The 18323-nt window shown below is 36.7% G+C and overlaps 1 protein-coding gene across 3 annotated transcripts in view; it reads left to right on the top strand.

Moving 5' to 3' along the window:
* The first annotated feature begins 720 nt into the window (after window positions 1-720).
* The window catches only part of trpc3 (transient receptor potential cation channel, subfamily C, member 3), a 51574-nt gene continuing 33971 nt past the window's right edge, over window positions 721-18323 (top strand). Inside the window, exons 1-4 of one of the 3 annotated variants that reach the window (XM_084133086.1) lie at window positions 721-942; window positions 8559-9324; window positions 10412-10462; window positions 14812-14997. In XM_084133086.1, the coding sequence (XP_083989212.1) occupies window positions 791-942; window positions 8559-9324; window positions 10412-10462; window positions 14812-14997 (1155 nt within the window). In that variant the 5' untranslated portion in view covers window positions 721-790. Of the gene's footprint in view, window positions 943-8231; window positions 8363-8558; window positions 9325-10411; window positions 10463-14811; window positions 14998-18323 lie in introns of those variants that run through there. The other 2 variants (XM_084133088.1, XM_084133087.1) reach the window with 2 other exon arrangements.

The raw sequence follows: 18323 nt of genomic DNA, 5'->3' as shown, positions 1-18323 counted from the left end.
GTCTTGATAACTGATAATCATGAACGTCAGACTGGATTGTCAAACACAATCAGACAGTACAGTAATTATTATTATTATTTTTACTAATGCATTTGCAATAGAACAATAGACACACACAAGCAGACACTCACACACACACATATATACATATGTTGGATGATGCATTAGAATTTATAGATTTATATTTTATAGTGACATATGTAATAAACTCTAATATTTTAAATAATAGTGTTTATTTTATAAACATTTGATTTAGTCAAATTCTTGGAAATGTTTTATTCAAATGGTGAACTTACAGTTTTTTCCAATTGCTGACACACAATTTTGCAAACTGGGCTGGTTTTTATCAAAATATTTAACACAATTCACACAAAACCACACACCCAAACCGCAAAATACCTAATTGTATCGCACTGCAAACAAAACTACATATAGCATTATCAAAATCAAACTTTTGCATGAAATGGCGCACACTTCATTCATATTACCAGATTTTAACCAACTACACACTGTTGGGCGTAATGAAAAGCAATGAAAAGCACTCAATTGATAATTGATTTGACAGTGCCTTGATTACCCTTTGACCTCGTCTTGTTAATAATAACGAGGGCTGTTGATTGAATGATGTGGGCGGGGCTGGTGCTGTTCTCCTGTCACTCACACGCGCACGCGCACGCACTCACTCGCGCGCACGCTGGATGCTGATGCTGGATTCGCTCACTGAGAGAAAGAGCATCTCCTGCAGTCAGTGTTTAACACTGGAGTCCCGCGGAGTAGACTCACTCTCTGCATGTCCATGAAAGCCAGAGGATCCAAATACCAGAAAAGAGTGTCGTTTTCTGAGGATGAAGATGAGCAGTGCTGGAAAGAGGAGAACGGCGGAGTGGACGCACATCACCTGACGACCAGAGACTCTTCAGCGGGATATTACCGACACAACATGTGAGTGTGTTCACACAACTCCACAAACTCACGCGAATCTCTCTGAGCGGACTGGAATGACGCACAACGCGTGAAAAAGGCACAATAAGTCATTTTAATAATATGAAAAGTCAAAGCAATGAGATTAAATAGGCTGTGTTTCTATGAGTAAAATATTAACGTAAAATATTACGTTTTTTAACATAAAACCTGAAGTGATTTTTAATTAAAATACATGAAATACTTTTCATATGTTGTTTATTTCCCTCTGTAAGTAGTTTTTCATTAATAACATGATACATTAACAAATGTAGAAATTACGTTAAAAGGTTAAACGACGTCTTAACATATATTTTATTTTTATTTTCTCATTTAAGCTGTGACATAAACCTTAAAGCGCCACCTAGCGGATGGTAATTTGCCCAGTGGAGATTAATGAACTTGTGTGGATTTACTAAATCTAGCTAAATCTGACCAAATCTTCCGTCTCGATGACGTCATTATACGAAAAGCTATTTATTAATAAATTAAGTCTTTCAAAATCTCTCAATCGTTAATAAATAAGTAATAAATAATAAAGAAGTCCAGTATTTTTTAAAAATAAAGTCCATCATATAAATGTTATTATATATATATATATATATATATATATATATATGTATGTATATATCCTATTTTTAGACTATCATAATGTAAACAAAAAGTGAAATAAACATCAACCATGTCAGTATTTATTGTGTACAAATTATTTATTGCAGTTTCTTAAAAACTAGCCTGTATAATTTCCATCACAATGAAAATAATATTTTTTTCAAAAGATAATCAAAAGTGTGATGTGTGAGGGAAAATATCTCTCGAACAATATTTTCATTGTGCATCGTTTCCAATCAAGATGCAATTTTGTCAAATTAAGCAAAAACGACAAAAAAGCCATTTTACACCTACAGTGTTTTGAATCTCATTTCCACCACCAGACAGTTCTATTAAACGTCATGCATGTTTGCATTTACATTTAAATGTGCGTGTTTATCCAGTAAGATCTTGATTGACAGCTCCAGGTCATGCATGGCTTCCTTCAAGTGCTTTATTTGACTCTTTCAAAACATGTGGTTTTAGTATGAGTCAAACTTCAGTCATATAAAAGCATGCTGATTCTACATGCATGACATAGATATATGCACAAATATTGATTTTATCAAAACAACTTACATTGCCTTCAAGGGACAGTACACATTTTACCAGCTCATGTTTGTAAAATGAAATGCAATTCAGATATGTCCACTGTTGACAAGGCTGCATTAATGCACGGGCTTACCTGGGCTGAAGCCCAGGGGCCTCCCATGTTCAGGGGCCTCCCATGTTCAGGGGCCTCCCATGTTCAGGGGCCTCCCATGTTCAGGGGCCTCCCATGTTCAGGTTCATGATGAGCTGAAAAGGTCATATTGTTTTGTAACTTGTCAGGTTTTCTGTCAATCACTCTAATCGCATGTTACATGTCTGCTGATTGAGTGACCCCCGTGGCCCCATACGTTATTGGTAGACTGCTCGTCTGGCCACATCTATACAAAACACCATCACAAGTGATACAACTATATTATTTTAATTTGACTAGGAATAAAGTATGCTTTTGGGAGAGTGTTTTTATATTACCACACAGCAGTGTTCAGTGGATTAAATAATTTACTAGATTAACGATCGATCAATCTACAAATTAAACTCACTCATACTGTCATAAATCACTAAAACGTCATCCGAATTTGACAAATAATCAATTTTCTTGTCCCTAATAGTCAACATAATGCAGGGGAAACTGCAGCAGTGCTAAACTTGCATCATAAAACTACAACACTCGGACTATAAATGTGTGAATTAAACTCACTGAGACTGTCGACAGTTTCTTTTCCATGCATCATTTTATTATATCCATGTTTGTGGTTACAGTCAAATCATATAAAACATCGCCCTCAAACTCTTATGTCTTGCCTGCACTCAAGACGGTGAAGGGAGCTGAGCTCCACTGAAAGGCTTCTTTCCTATTGGTTGTTGCTCGCGAAAATCGCTTCTCATTTGCATAAAGTTGAAATTTCTCAACTGTGATGTAGATTACCTAGATATTACACTTTTTTTAAAATGAGACTCTATAAATCGAGGGGATGGGGGGCCTACAAAACCTCTCAGCCCCGGGGCCTAACATTAGGTTAAGGCGGCTCTGACTGTTGAACATTAAAATATTTATAAAATTAATTAAACTAATATTTTTTACAGGAGCTCAAACCTGAAAAGCTGAAAAGAGATTGTTATATTCTCTCATAAGCATGTTTTATTGTGCAAAAGTTGGGATTTTTTTCACTCATTTTCAAGTCTTCTTGATCAATTAGAAAATATAGCACAACATTTGAGGTCCCGCTCATGTCTGTGGCACAGTTGCAGAGTTCAAGTACTCGTGACGGGCAATGATATAGTGATAGATTTGGCCACTAAAGAAGTACGACGGCTGTCTTGATTTATGACCTCTGTGTTGACGTGCTTTTCAGGATAGACATGATAATGAATGAATTCAGATCTGGAACTCAGTCAGAATGAGCATTTGTGTGAGTGATGCATTCATTAACGGTGGATGTGCTTCTGTGCACATGCTGTCCAGACTCTGAAATGCCCACAGATGTTGATCTGCGTGTTGTTTCTGAGTAAAACAGAGCTGCAGAATGACAGATATAGGCCTTGGCGATGTGTGTCTGTGTGAAGCATTGCTGTGTGTGATCATATATACATAGCAGGCACGTTTAACTCTCACTTCTGCACATGATTAACAACGAGCTGCATAATTTACATCAATCGATCCATTTTTCACCATAACGGAGAGAGGGTGTTTTAATGAAAGGAATAGAAATAGCTTCAGCTCACTTTTTCCTCTCTTTCTCCATAAATGTGATTCAACTCAGAATTTCTGATTTCTTTGCTCCAATTTGCTTTTACCATGTGTAACCTTTTACAGCAACATCATCATCATCCTTAATATTAGGAAAGCATTCGTATTAGATGATATGAAATTGCAACAAAAATTCCTCAAAACAGATCATCTATGTCTGATATTAATATTCAGTAAACAATATACTGTAGCCTGTCAAACAGGACCATTATTTAGACAATATTTGACCATTTCAATTATTATCGCACCTTTTTGAGTGTATGTTCATTAAACAAACACTGAATGTTCTCACAACCTAAAAACAACATTCTGTCTTCATGAAGAAAACTGTCCAGGCTCACCTTAAAAATGCATGTTCTGAAAACATATTGGGAACAAAAAAAATGTGTTAGGTGGGTTATGATCTCAAATATGAATGCTTATGCTTAAATGCTTCATGTTCATCATGTTGTAGACAAGTATAAATTGAGCCATATGCACAAATCTAATTCATTTAAAAAGGCGGCCAATAAAGTAAAGTGTATAGCTCAAGAAAACGCCAATGTCATGGGTTTGATTCCCAGGGAATTCATGAATTGATATATATGTTGAATGCATGTAATGTAAATATATATTTTTTACGAGAGTTTTTCTTTGTTTCTCACTACATTTGGTCATTACATAATTCCCATACTTGTTATTTAATAGTTTTGATGAGGTTGCACGCAGAAGGAAGTTCACTCAGACTTCTCTCCAGAGCAGATAAAGTGGTTTTCGGGTTGTCTGCTGGAGTCCAGGGGGTTTAGGGCTCTGCGTTTATTGAATCATGGTAGAGTTTGAGCCGCAGATTTCCAGCTGAACGCTTCTCCTCCTCTCCGCCTCTCGTGACGTGACCTGAGCTGTGTGAAATCAATTACCCTGCTCAAGTAAATCCTGAAGACCGGGTCCAAATTCAGCCTTTAAATTAAACAAACTCATTCTATTAGGGCTGTACGATATATCATTGTAGCATAAGTCACATCGTATGTCAAGTATAGGGATCGTAGTTGATCCGTACGGATTAATTGCAAAGTTTAACCTATTTATCATTTGCACATGTTTTAGGTCCGGTCAGCTTAAAGCTACACTGTGAAAGATTTTCTCCCATCTAGCGGTGAAATTGTATTTACGGTGGCTGTATTATTCCAAGATTATAGTGCTATAGATGCTATAGTTAGCCATGCAACTATAAAACTTCGAAGATTTGTCGAGAAGAAAGTGTTTAAACTTCCTTTTAAAATCCTTGCTCCTCATGAGCCACTCCAGTATTGACTTTGGTCTTGTTGATTTGCCTGTTGCTTTATCGTTTTAATTCTTTCGCTTGGCGACTCTGTTACATGTCCTCGAGAATAGGCGTGATCCTCCATCTTCAACAGGCTTTCAAATCTGCCAGCAGTCGCGAGTAATCTCCCCTTCGCATTCGTCACGGTGCCATTAAATTACAACAAACGGCTGGTAGGGACTACACAACATTCCTCCCGGGTTAGTGACATCACCAACCCTACAATTTACATAAACCCCGCCCCCTGAACACGGTTTATAGATTATCAAGACAGAATATGCTAATCAATGACTAGAAGATAACTACACATCAGCTTCATAAATTCATCAACTAACCATTCAGAAATGTCCTGTTGCTTCTACATGTCACTTCTTCTTGAGTCTCTCCATCTTTCTGACTTCGGTTTGAACATAAAAGGCTAAAAGTTTTGAAATGTTCAGTGCATGTGTGTGTGAGGTAAAAGGACACGAGCTGTTGAAGCTCCGCCCCCTGTGCCGGGAGCAGCAGCTCATTTGCATTTAAAGGAACAGACACAAAAACAGTGCATTTTTGCTCACCCTCAAAAAGTGACAATTTTAACATGCTATATAAAAATATCTGTGGGGTATTTTGAGCTAAAACTTCACACACACTCTGGAGACATCAGAGACTTATTTTACATCTTGTGAAAAGTGCATTACGACACCCCTTTTAAACATTCAAGTGATTTTAAACCATTTCAGTGGAAGATGACGCGAAAGAGAAATCAATCTAGAACACGCGCTGAACACCGAATCCTGTGCTCTTTCACGTCTGTTTGTACTTGCACGTAAACACAGCCGCTTATGGCTGAACGTTAACTATTGAGAAAGAAAATGGATGCGTATCATTAGATCCGGTGTATTCGCTCTTAAAGTGACAGCAGCCTAATAAACCTGATGCTGTCTGTGTCATTAATGTTAATCAAACAACAAAATAGAAGCTTTTTATTTATATTTAATTTATACAGTGAAGACTATGCAGTGTTATTTTACATTTGATAATTCAATTTCTGTATCTGATTCTGAATACTGTTAGATTTACCTGAAAAACTAAAGCAGTTTAATTTGTATTTATCTATGCTTGTAATTTGTTTATTATTTTCTATGCAGATACGCAAAAAAATCACCTAAATCATTCTAGAATGATTAATTCTTCCAAATAGAGCTATTCAAGTCATCTGGTGGATTTTATTTTTCATATCGCATTATGTATAGCAGAAAAACTAAATATCCCAATGTCAGTTTTTTCCAATATTGGGATCACCAGGAAAAGCATGCAATAGATAAAATTTTGTTTGATGTCTTGAATGTTTTTTTTATTTATTTATAAGAGAACAATAGCAGAATCAATACGGTTTCTTTCAGCTTTTCATTTCTGATTCTTTTTTAACATGTTAATGAGATTTGCTGGCACTGTGCACTTTGTTGTGAAGGATTATACTGTGTTGAAGCAGAGAAGTGTGTTTGTGGCGTAATGCGTTTTATTTGTTTAATACAGCATGATTGTGGCTCAGGAAACAGTGTTGGTAGATTCTCTGAGATTTTCATACTAGGGAGTTTAAAAGCACAGAATTACTGGCAAAAGTCATGGAAATTCATTGGTCAAAAGGTGTGGAAACCCTTTGAGAATAAACATTTGTAATTCTAGTTCTAGTACCAAATTCCCAACTCCCAACCAATTCCCAAAATTGTAAGGATGTTTATTAGACTTCATGCCTTAAAATATCTTGAATGTAACTCGACACCCTTGCCTCGTTTAGTATGCGCGGTTCTATGAATATGCAAATGAGCCCCGCCTCCACTCACTCACTCAGCTCAGAGATCCACTGGTTGACGATCACACGTTGATCTGATTGGTTACAAGGTATTTTGTGACGTCAGAAACACCAGCGATTTCAAAGCGTGTTTTTGAGACTGTCTTTGGTTCACTGCAGTTTTAAGGAGGAAATACTCAGCAATGCTGTCGACTTATGAATTTACACATGTCTTAAAGCATATTAAAAACACCACATAGACATGTAAACAGCATTAAAAGCTGGATTTTCACCACAGGGGCACTTTAATACTGTAATAAGTATTCACTGTTGCCTGTTCTGTTCCCCTCGAGTGCTTACTAAATGTGAGTCAGCTGGATTTCAGGACAAACGTCACTCCACCTGCTGTCTGAACGTGGCATCTGTTGCGTTTCATTAAAAAGCTATTAAAAGCCAGAGGGCGATCTCGCCTTCAGCAGGACCGTCCGACCCGAATCACCTCAGCTTTGCATCCCCGTGGGATCACGTCTCTGACGACACGCCACTTCTCATCTCTCTCTCTCTGAGACACACTCAACATGTAGGATGAAGAGTGACGTGAGGTTTAGCCAAGTGACTATACGTGCACTTCCATTTGGATGAGCTTGACGTAAAGGGTCTGATTGTCAACCATATGGAACTGGATAATATTCTGAATGTTCTAATCCAATCTGACTTCTGACCTGTAATGCTGCCTGGATCATATCGTACACAGTTCATTCGTTGGCCAGAGGAGAACTGAGCGACTGGTTTCTCCCAAGGCTTTTTTTCTGAAGTTTTGGTTCCTTGCCACTGTCGCCTTTGGCTTGCTTAGTTTGAAACATTTAATTTAATATTCAACAATATTATTGATCTGGCTGCATTGACACCATTATATGAGTACTGAACTGAGCTGAACTTATGCTGGACTGTGACACTAATTTTCAGTTCAATTCAATTCACATTTATTTGTATAGCGTTTTTCACAATACACATCATTTCAAAGCAGCTTTACAGAAAATGCACGAGTCCACATTCCAATTTAGAGAGATCTGTTATCAGAGGTCACTGTCTAAGTTATGCATTTCAGAAATGTACATATATAATTTAATGCAGAAGCAATGAGCTCATTGAAGTCATGAATACTTGTTTGTTAACAAATGATCATGCAATTTAGAAAAATGTAGCATTGGTGCACATTCAGAGTTGGCGTCATCTGAAGTCTTCGCGGGGGTCGGCGCCGTCTCGTCACAGGTGTTGGTCATCTGAAGTCTTCATAAGAGGCTGGATCCAAACTGGAGCTGACATACTCTCTCGTTACCTCAGGACGGGCATCCCACGATAAAACAGAAAAGCAAATAGAAAATAATTAGCATTAAGCAAGAATAATCAAGTGCATTTGATCTGATAACTGTACAAGGTGAGGAGATGCATTATATGAATGCTAGGCTAAAGAGATGCGTCTTTAATCTTGTTTTCTTCTAGAAACAAACTTTGTTGCATTATTTAACTCTGCTTTGAAACAATCTGTATTGTAAAAAGCGCTTTATAAATAAAGCTGACTTGACTTGATTGTAATGCACACAAGGTATAAATACGTGTTTTTCACTCTGCAGGAAATCCTCGGATGCTTTCCCCCATCGCAGGATGACCCTAACGCGAGAGAAGGGTCGACGCCAAGCGATTCGTGGACCGGCATTCATGTTCAACGCTCGGGGAAGCAGTCTCACAGCAGAAGAGGAGCGCTTTCTAGACGCAGCGGAGTACGGGAACATCCCAGTGGTCCGAAAGATGCTAGAAGAATCATCCACGCTCAACGTGAACTGCGTGGACTACATGGGACAGAACGGACTGCAATTAGCCGTGGGTAACGAGCACCTAGAGGTCACCGAGCTTCTCCTGCGACGAGACAACCTGGCCCGTGTCGGGGATGCCCTCCTGTTAGCCATTTCCAAAGGTTACATACGAATCGTGGAGGCCATTCTGGGACATCCGTCATTCGCGAGCAGCGAACGATTGACCCGAAGCCCCTGCGAGTTGCAGGACGACGACTTCTACTCGTACGACGAGGACGGCACACGGTTCTCGCCCGATATCACTCCGATCATCTTAGCCGCGCACTGCCAGAAATACGAAGTGGTGCACATGCTACTAATGAAAGGCGCCAGGATCGAGCGACCACACGACTACTTCTGCAAGTGTGCCGAGTGCACGGAGAAGCAGAGAAAAGACGCGTTCAGCCACTCGCGGTCTAGGATAAACGCGTATCGTGGACTCGCTAGCCCGGCGTATCTCTCTTTATCCAGCGAGGACCCCGTACTGACCGCGCTGGAGCTGAGCAATGAGCTCGCCAAGCTCGCCAACATCGAAAAGGAGTTTAAGGTAGGATGACTGGACCAACATGGTGATTTTTTTTTTTTTTTTTTTTTAAATGTGCACCATATTTTTTTGCTTTAATATCATGTTTTGATATTTATTTTTCCTTAAATATTTTGCATAATAGTTTTATTGGCCACGTACACACAGCAACGCTTTGGGGAGTCACAGCCACTTTTTAATTAAAAGAGCGAATCTTTTAAATTATTGCGTTGCATGAAAATAATACAGGAGTCACTCTTATGTTTCCATCCAAAGTTGCGCATTTAACTTATGTGCAACTTTGGATTATCGCATAAAAATAAAAGAATAAAGCAACGTTTCCATTCATAATTTAAAAATCATCACTTCCTGATAAACTGAAGCTAAATATCACTAAGAAAAAGTCACGTCTTTTTTGGCGCGCATCGGGGAATTGATTCGGGAAATGTGTTTCCATCATAGTTTATGCACATGTTTTCTTATTGGATAAAAAGTTTATGCCACTCAATTCGTTTTTTATGTGCTTTTTTAGATTTTATGCGCATCTGTTTCCATCCATGTTTTTTTTTTTTTTTTTTTTTTTTAATGCGATATCCCAAAATGCACATAAAAATAGGTTGATGGAAACATAGCTAGTGACAGTTGTGAAAACACTGTGTTTGCAAGTGTTATATCAAGATATAGGCTACTATAATAGTTTTTGCTAATATTTTATTTAAAAAAAAAAATTGTTGTGTTTGTCATTTTTATTAGTTTTTTTATGTCTTTATAGTTTTTTGTTTATTTAGTTAATTTAAGTTATTTTTGTACTTTTTTTTATATTATTCTTCAGCAGTTCGTAGGAAAACGTACGGTTTCGTTTGAATCGGCCACAAATTCGCCAAAACATAAAATAGTTACGTGTCATTGCCATGAGATTGTGTTGCCTATTTTGAACCATAGACAGTAAAAGAAATGTGTGTGAACGTGGCCACTCTTTCTCCAGCTGCATTTTGTTGTGTTAAACATGAATTTCCTTCTCCATCCCAAACTCTCTCTCCATTTTAACAGCATTTTAACTTCTGTTGCGTGTGTGTATGTTTGTGTGTGTGTGTGCTGCCGCCGTCGACAGGATAAAAAGAACCGTAATAAAGAGACATCGCAGCACAATGGCTTCACTCTGGTAAATATGTTTGACTACATTCACTAACTCAGACTAACAGTAAATGTCATGCTTGCTGATTCAGCTTTTATGTCAAGGTTAGACTGTCTGTCAGCGTATCTGCTTGTCTGTCTGTCAGTCTGGACAATTGAATCGCTGTAGATTTCGATCAGTGCCGAGCCAGATATTCACTTCGAGCTCTCTCTTCAGCTCTGTATCAGTACAAGAGCTTCTATTTCAGACAGAATTATGAATTATGTTGTATGTTATATTTTGCTGCAGATCTCATGTGTGTATTCAAAGTTTATTGATTCACAAAAAACACTGATAGATAGATACATAATAATGCATTCATGTGTGAATCTCACAAAGCCTGTCTAGAACAGGTCGTATTTCAAAAGAAATGAAAAATAATATATTTTGCATGAAGAAAATGTATACTTTTTGTAAGCACATCTTAGAATTAATTTATGATTATTTATTTAATTATAAGGTTTCTGTATATTTTATGTTTATTTCTTTTGATTTGGTGACTTTGGATATGTTCTTTTGTGAGATTCACCCAAATTTTGCTTTAGCTCTTGGTGTACTGTACACTTTTACCTTCTGTCCTGTATTGAGCAAATAAATGTCACATTTTCGCAGTTATTGTACACTCATCATACCCAGTTTGATAACGTCATGATGTCTGGGTTCAACATATGGTCAGTTATATTGCTTTCCTCATGCTGATAAGAGATTTGTTGTCGTCCTGGTGGTATGAGAAGGTAAAATGAATCCCACAGAGAACAATAAAACACACAGCATGCCATGTTTTAAACAGAACCTCAGCAGCAGTGCATGCTGGGAGATCACACTCATATGTGACCCTGAACCACAAAACCAGTCACAGGGGTCATTTTAAAAAAATTGAGAGTTATACATTATCTAGAAGCTGAATAAATAAGCTTTCCATTGATGTATGGTTTGTTAGGATAGGACAATATATGTCCGAGATACGACTATTGTAAATCTGGAATCTGAGGGTGCAAAAAAATCGAAATATTGAGAAAATCTCCTTTAAAGTTGTTAATTTATGTTCACGATTGTGCAGCATTCACTCACAGAAATAAATGTTTTATATATTTACGGTAGGAAATTTACAAAATATCTTCATGGAACATGATCTTTACTTAATATCCTAATGATTTTTGGCATAAAAGAAAAATCGATAATTTTGACCCATACTATGTATTGTTGGCTATTGCCACAGATATACCCGTGCGACTCGAGACTGGTGACGTGATCCAGGGTCACATATGGAGGACTACATACTGTTTGATTATGCTTATTCAATCATTCAATTCATTTCTGCTTGGTAAAAGATGTATTCAGTGTAAATCAGTCAGAGAATCACCCAGGATGATTCTCATAAACACATAGACTCTCATGATTCACATAGACTCTCTCATGATTCACATAGATTCACATAGACTCTCATGATTCACATAGACTCTTTCATGATTCACATAGATTCACATAGACTCTCATGATTCACATAGACTCTTTCATGATTCACATAGACTCTCATGATTCACATAGACTCTCATGATTCACATAGACTCTCATGATTCACATAGATTCTCATGATTCACATAGACTCTCATGATTCACATAGACTCTCATGATTCACATAGATTCACATAGACTCTCATGATTCACATAGACTCTCATGATTCACATAGATTCTCATGATTCACATAGACTCTCATGATTCACATAGACTCTCTCATGATTCACATAGATTCACATAGACTCTCATGATTCACATAGACTCTCTCATGATTCACATAGATTCACATAGACTCTTTCATGATTCACATAGACTCTCATGATTCACATAGACTCTCATGATTCACATAGACTCTCATGATTCACATAGATTCTCATGATTCACATAGACTCTCATGATTCACATAGACTCTCATGATTCACATAGATTCACATAGACTCTCATGATTCACATAGACTCATGACTCTCATGTCAAGAGAATCAATATAGAGTTCTAGAAAACACAGTTCATTGCTATTGGAAATAGTTCAGAGTTAAGACTCCATCACTTAATTAATTTCAGAGATTTGTTAATTTCAATGTATTCGATTTTATTTTATTTTTTTAAATAATATGCACAAGTGATTCATTTACATTAAGCCCAGTAATACATATAATAAAATGTTTGAGTTTTGATTTCATGTTGACTTTAACTCACCCATTTCTGTTGTTTTATGGTGTAATGATTGTGTAACTCTTTTTTTTGTTCCAAAGACTTTTCTAACAATGTAAAAAAAAATCAAAAATGGACCCAAAAATTATTTATTTACTTTACTTAACATATGAATATCAGTAGATATACATTTTTAGAAGAAAATGTTCTATATAGAATCTTAAGGGGTTCCATCATGGGGTAATTTTATATATTTAGTTTTAATGTAGTTTTAATTAATTTCATTAAATTTTATGAATTGCAAACATAGTTTGTCATTAGAAAATATTGAAATAACCTGTTAATCCTGAAAGTATTATGCATTCATTTGAGACATTCAAAAATGAAGCATTGTGTTAGTTTGTTAGACTTCAAACATGATGAATAAAAGTGATGTTAGTGAAAAGATCCTGCAACATTTGACACACAGAGACAGAACTTAGATTTAAAATATTATACATTCATACATTTGTATAAATGTCCAAATACTTTTTGTGGTCATATCATGTTTTGCTGCTTCCCTGCTGTTTCGGTATGAACAAGTGGAAAATGTTCTAGACTTGCGGTAATGTTTTGATATCAAGAATGATTTATTATTCCAGGCCAGACAATTTTCCTTAAAGAACAACAAAACATTGATTTAGACACAACCAACGATAATTGTAGTGTGATCACAATCACCAACTAAACCATGTTTCCTTTGAAAAAATTGCAAGTCTTGGAAGAATTTTGTTGGATCAGAACATTCTTTCTTTTTCCAAGAGAACTATAACTATAACTATAAATGTTTGAACTTTGTTTGATGGATTCTGACATGTATCTCCTTGAGTCGGCTGTTGCAGTGGTTGTTTGAGTCTGACAACCTTTTCAACCGAAGGCCCCTGTGGACGGTGAATTCATTTAAAAAGGAGCTATTCTGCTTTCTTCTCATGTTCATCTTTCTTCAGTGTGTAATGTTGCTGTTTGATCATGATAAAGCTCTGCAAAGTCCCACAGCTCTTCTCTATATCAGTGTCAGTGTTTCTGAACTCCTGAAACGCCTCCATTGTAGTCTTGAGTTTCTTCCGGGAATGAACACGTCACAATATTCCTCATTATAATAATTAATGTGCAGAATAAAGGGGCGGGGCCTGGTTGAGTTAGTTAGTTGTGTGTTAAACTGGCGGTTATGGGAAGGGGCGGGACATTTCCCAAACACACTCAAAGCACTCGACCAATCACAACACACTGCTCCAGCCGACCAATCAGAGCACAGTGTGCTTTTCAGAAGGAGGGGCTTCATAGAGACAGGAACTAAACTGGAGTGTGTTTCCCGAAAGCATCGTTAGCCAACTATGTTCGCAAGTTCCGTCGTTATCAGCAGTTCAACGAGTCGGTGTTTCCCGAAACCATCGTTCCAACAAAGTTGTGAAAGTTGTGTGTTAGGAACGACAGCTCTCCTTCTCTTAGAAGCAGAGTTTCTTGTTTGTATGACATGTGGACTCAATAAATCCTGATCTGGAGCAAAATAAGCAAGCTGACATTCAGTACAACCTGTGTCTTTTATTTAGAATACATACAAATGTAATTTATGTCTTTTAGTTTGTCAAGAGATTTAAAGCACCGTTTTTGAAGAGTGTGCATGTGCAACGGTGCTCTAGTGCGTAAGAACGAGCTTATGATTGAATCTGGAAATAAAGCAAAATAACTGATAAAAATGAGAAATAGTCCTCAGATGCAATGTCTGTAATTTATAGCAAAACATCTAGCGTTAATTCGATCGCAAACAGATTCATTAAAAGAAGTTATTACTCCACCATGTGCGTGACGTCATTAACCAACGTGGTTCAACGACCAATTTGCGTCAATATGGTTTTGGGAAACAGTCGTGACTCGCTAGTTGATTTCTTCAATGATGCGTTGTACTATAGTAGTTAAGCCGCGAGTTACGGCGCTGTACGGGAAACACACTCCGGAGCGTTACTGACAGACTGGGAAGAGAGGAGCCGCAACAATGGAGAATATGAGAAAAATAATCAACATTCAAGCAGGAAAACCTGTTCAGAGCTCAAAATCAATAGACTTTGTAAAAGGTTATAATAGGCCTCTTCTAAACAACTGATCTGCTGTTTCTCTGCTTCTCCACAGAACGACTACAGAAAGCTGTCCATGCAGTGTAAAGACTTTGTGGTTGGCGTTCTGGATCTGTGCCGAGACACAGAGGAGGTCGAGGCCATCCTGAACGGAGATATATCGGCCGAGCTCGAGGAAGGCCAGCATCATCGCTCACTGCTCAGTCGAGTCAAGCTGGCCATTAAATACGAGGTCAAGAAGGCAAGTGTCCGTATAATCATGCCTATTCATAGGGAACACTACACTTTTTTTGTTTTCACACTTTTTTTGAGATGTAACAAAATTATGGCAGCATATTACAACAATATTATTAAGTAAAATATCTCTTTTACATAATATTAATAAAAAATTATTAAAAATTTAACAATAATAATAAATTAAAAAAACACAGGCACAGGTCAATTCAGTTACCTATACATTAACAAGAGTTGGAAATACGCATGTATACAAGAGAAGCAAATTATGATATAAAAAGGGGTGATTTAGGAAAACCAGTAAATTAATAAATTATTAATGGTTTAGTAGGAAGAAAATGTTGAGAATCAAGCTATTTTATCTCCTTCTACCTCATTCATTATATTACTGAAATCATAGTTCGACATAAAGGATATAAAAGGTTTCTAAATATTCTTAAAAAAATACAGTTTACCTTTCAAATGTCACATGATCCTTCAGAAATCAATCTAATATGATGATTTGATGATCAAGAAACATTTATGATTATTAGCAATGCTGAAAATGAAAGTTTGGGGGCAATATAAAAATGTGAACACATTAAATTTATCAAAAGTGACATTAAATATATTTATAAAGATGCTATTCTTTTTTAATTTTCCATTCATTAAAGAATTCTGAAAAAAAGTATCATGGTTTCCACAAAAATATGAAGCGACAAAACTGTTTCTAACATTGGTAGTAATAAGAACCATTATTAATGATTAAATACTAATAATAACTGATAATAATTGAGCATCAAATCATCATATTAGAATGATTTCTGAAGGATCATGTGACACTGAAGACTGGAGTAATGATGCTGAAAATTCAGCTTTGATCACAGGAATAAATTACACTTTATTAGATATTCACATAGAAAAAAATTTTTTTTTAAGTTTTAATAATATTTCACTATATTTTTACTGTATTTTTAATCAAATAAATGCATTCTTGGTGAGCAGAAGAGACTTCTTTTAAAAACATCCACATTTTTATGTATTTTCTTTTTTTTTGCTGCCGTATGTGCATTCAAAGTTCATCAATGCACAAAAAAAAAACACTCAAAGCAAATATAATGTTGCATAATTGGGTAAATCTCATGCTTTCATAATAACACATCATATTTCATCATATAACCACAGTATGCATCGCTGCAGATTGTTAACCTCAAGATGCATTTATAAAATAACCTTGTAATAGCCTAAGTGTTAATGAAAAGCTGCTGAAACATTATTTAGGAAGGACGAGGATTGGCGTTTGTCAAAGCTGCTTTGATTTATCGGTCTCTAGTTTCTTCCGAGGACACAATTAACCTTCCCTGGAATCCTGGGTGAAGGATGTCGGAAATTCACTGAGAATGTAATGACGAGAAGTAGATAAAGAGGGACACAATTAATCACATGTGTTTTATTGTGGAAGTGTGACTAATCCTCTGTGCCAACTTAGTTTTGTTTAATCACTGGACACACACGTCGTCCACTCCTCCAAACAGGCTAACACACACTCTCCGGGACGTGATCGGATGAAGTGTTAATCAGGCTAACAGCAGCACGCGTCGGCGCCCAGCCACCCTGACGTAAAGTGTCATTTAAAGATGAGATTTCAGGAGCCCTAAACGCTCCCAGGAGGACGAGGAGTGTGTGAGGACGAGGAGTGTGTGAGGCTCCGGCTCGCGTTCGGAAATGAGTTCAGAGTCAGCCGTCCGCATTACGATGATTACTTCAGTGGTCGCTTCATGCCTGAGAAGTGTTAAATTAAAAGTCATGAAGCGATTGCTTACTTTCAGTGAGAATGACTCTGCTGGCGGGTTGTATTGTCACTTTAAACAATAAATATTCGATTGGGTGAATCATATGGCGATCATTAAGTTCTTCAAATTTCTTCAATTTTAAAAAGCATGCTACTAAATTACTCTTAATATTTCTGACATGTCTTTAAATAGCAGAAATGGTATTTTATAGTAGTCCGCCCACTAAAGGGACGTTTAAAGTTACTAATTAAATCTGCAATCAAATTTAACAGAGAGCAAAGCTCAATGCACAGTTACAGTTATTCTGAATGTGATTATTTGCAATAATTACAATCTTTTTGCACTTTTTACTGATTTTATTCTTATTTTACTTCTTTCTGGTGTGCTGGGGTATAAAAAGAACAGTGTGAATCAAAAAAAGAGAAATATTTTAATAATGATTGTATAGTTTACAAAGCTCTAAAAGGAAGTCATGCAATTTATTTGTTAAAATCAGTTCTATTTAAAGTGGCGTTTTATTGGCATGATTGAATGTCAGAATAACAAATAAGAATAAAATAGAATTTAAATTAGGGGATTTATAGTATATGTATAGTAATATATATACATATACACACAGTACGGGTCAAAAGTTTGAAAACATTACTATTTTTAATGTTTTTGAAAGTATCTTCTGCTCACCCAGGCTGCATTTATTTGATCAAAAATACAGAAAATAACACTGTGAAATATTATTACAATTTAAAATAATGGTTTTCTATTTTAATATACTTTAAAATATAATTTATTACTATGATGCAAAGCTGAATTTTCAGCATCATTACTCCAGTCTTCAGTGTCACATGATCCTTCAGAAATCATTCTAATATGATGATTTGATACTCAGTTATTATATTGATTTTTATCTTATGTTGAGCATTAAGAGGTTTCAGTGGCTGTGCAGCAAAAAAATCAGTTTGTGTCTAAATAATTGGAAAAATAACTTTATTTAGTACGAGGTGTAAAAGTGACGTGCACCGCATGAGAGACCGCTGTTCCTGCAGCTTTAGTTTGTCTTGCAGATGTAATGTGCCTCTCTGGTGCAGTTTCAGCGATTGCTTGGTGAGGGATTCGCCGTTACCCAGCAGACCGATAGAAACCCGTCTGCCTTGATTCACAGCCAATCAGATTGGACCTTTGCCAGGCTGTTGAGAAATCCATTTTTATGTGAGTGTAATCCGAGAGGAAGGCAAAACCTCAGGAACCTTTCCAAGGTTGTTTGGATTCGCTCCAATTGTAGCATTTACTCATCCGAAGAAACGTCAAACCTCAACGGCTGCTTTTGACAAGACCAACGCATCTTATTTCCTCACGCACACATCCCAGGAGAGACAGTGAATCGTTTACCAAAATTAAACACGTGCTTCATGACTTTGCTGTGATATTATTCAGGAAACAGCAGTAGCGGTTAAATCTTTGAGGATTTAGAAAACAAGCTGATTTTTGAAAGCATTAATCTCTCTCGCTGGGTGGGGGGGAATCTGTCGTCTTAGCACGAATCTTTAGTACTTAAACCAGCGCT

This window comes from Abramis brama (assembly GCF_963993115.1).
Source record: "Abramis brama genome assembly, chromosome: 13".
Taxonomy (NCBI): domain Eukaryota; kingdom Metazoa; phylum Chordata; class Actinopteri; order Cypriniformes; family Leuciscidae; genus Abramis; species Abramis brama.
The sequence above is the reverse complement of the archived record's forward strand: the minus strand, read 5'-3'. Positions and strand labels throughout refer to the sequence as shown.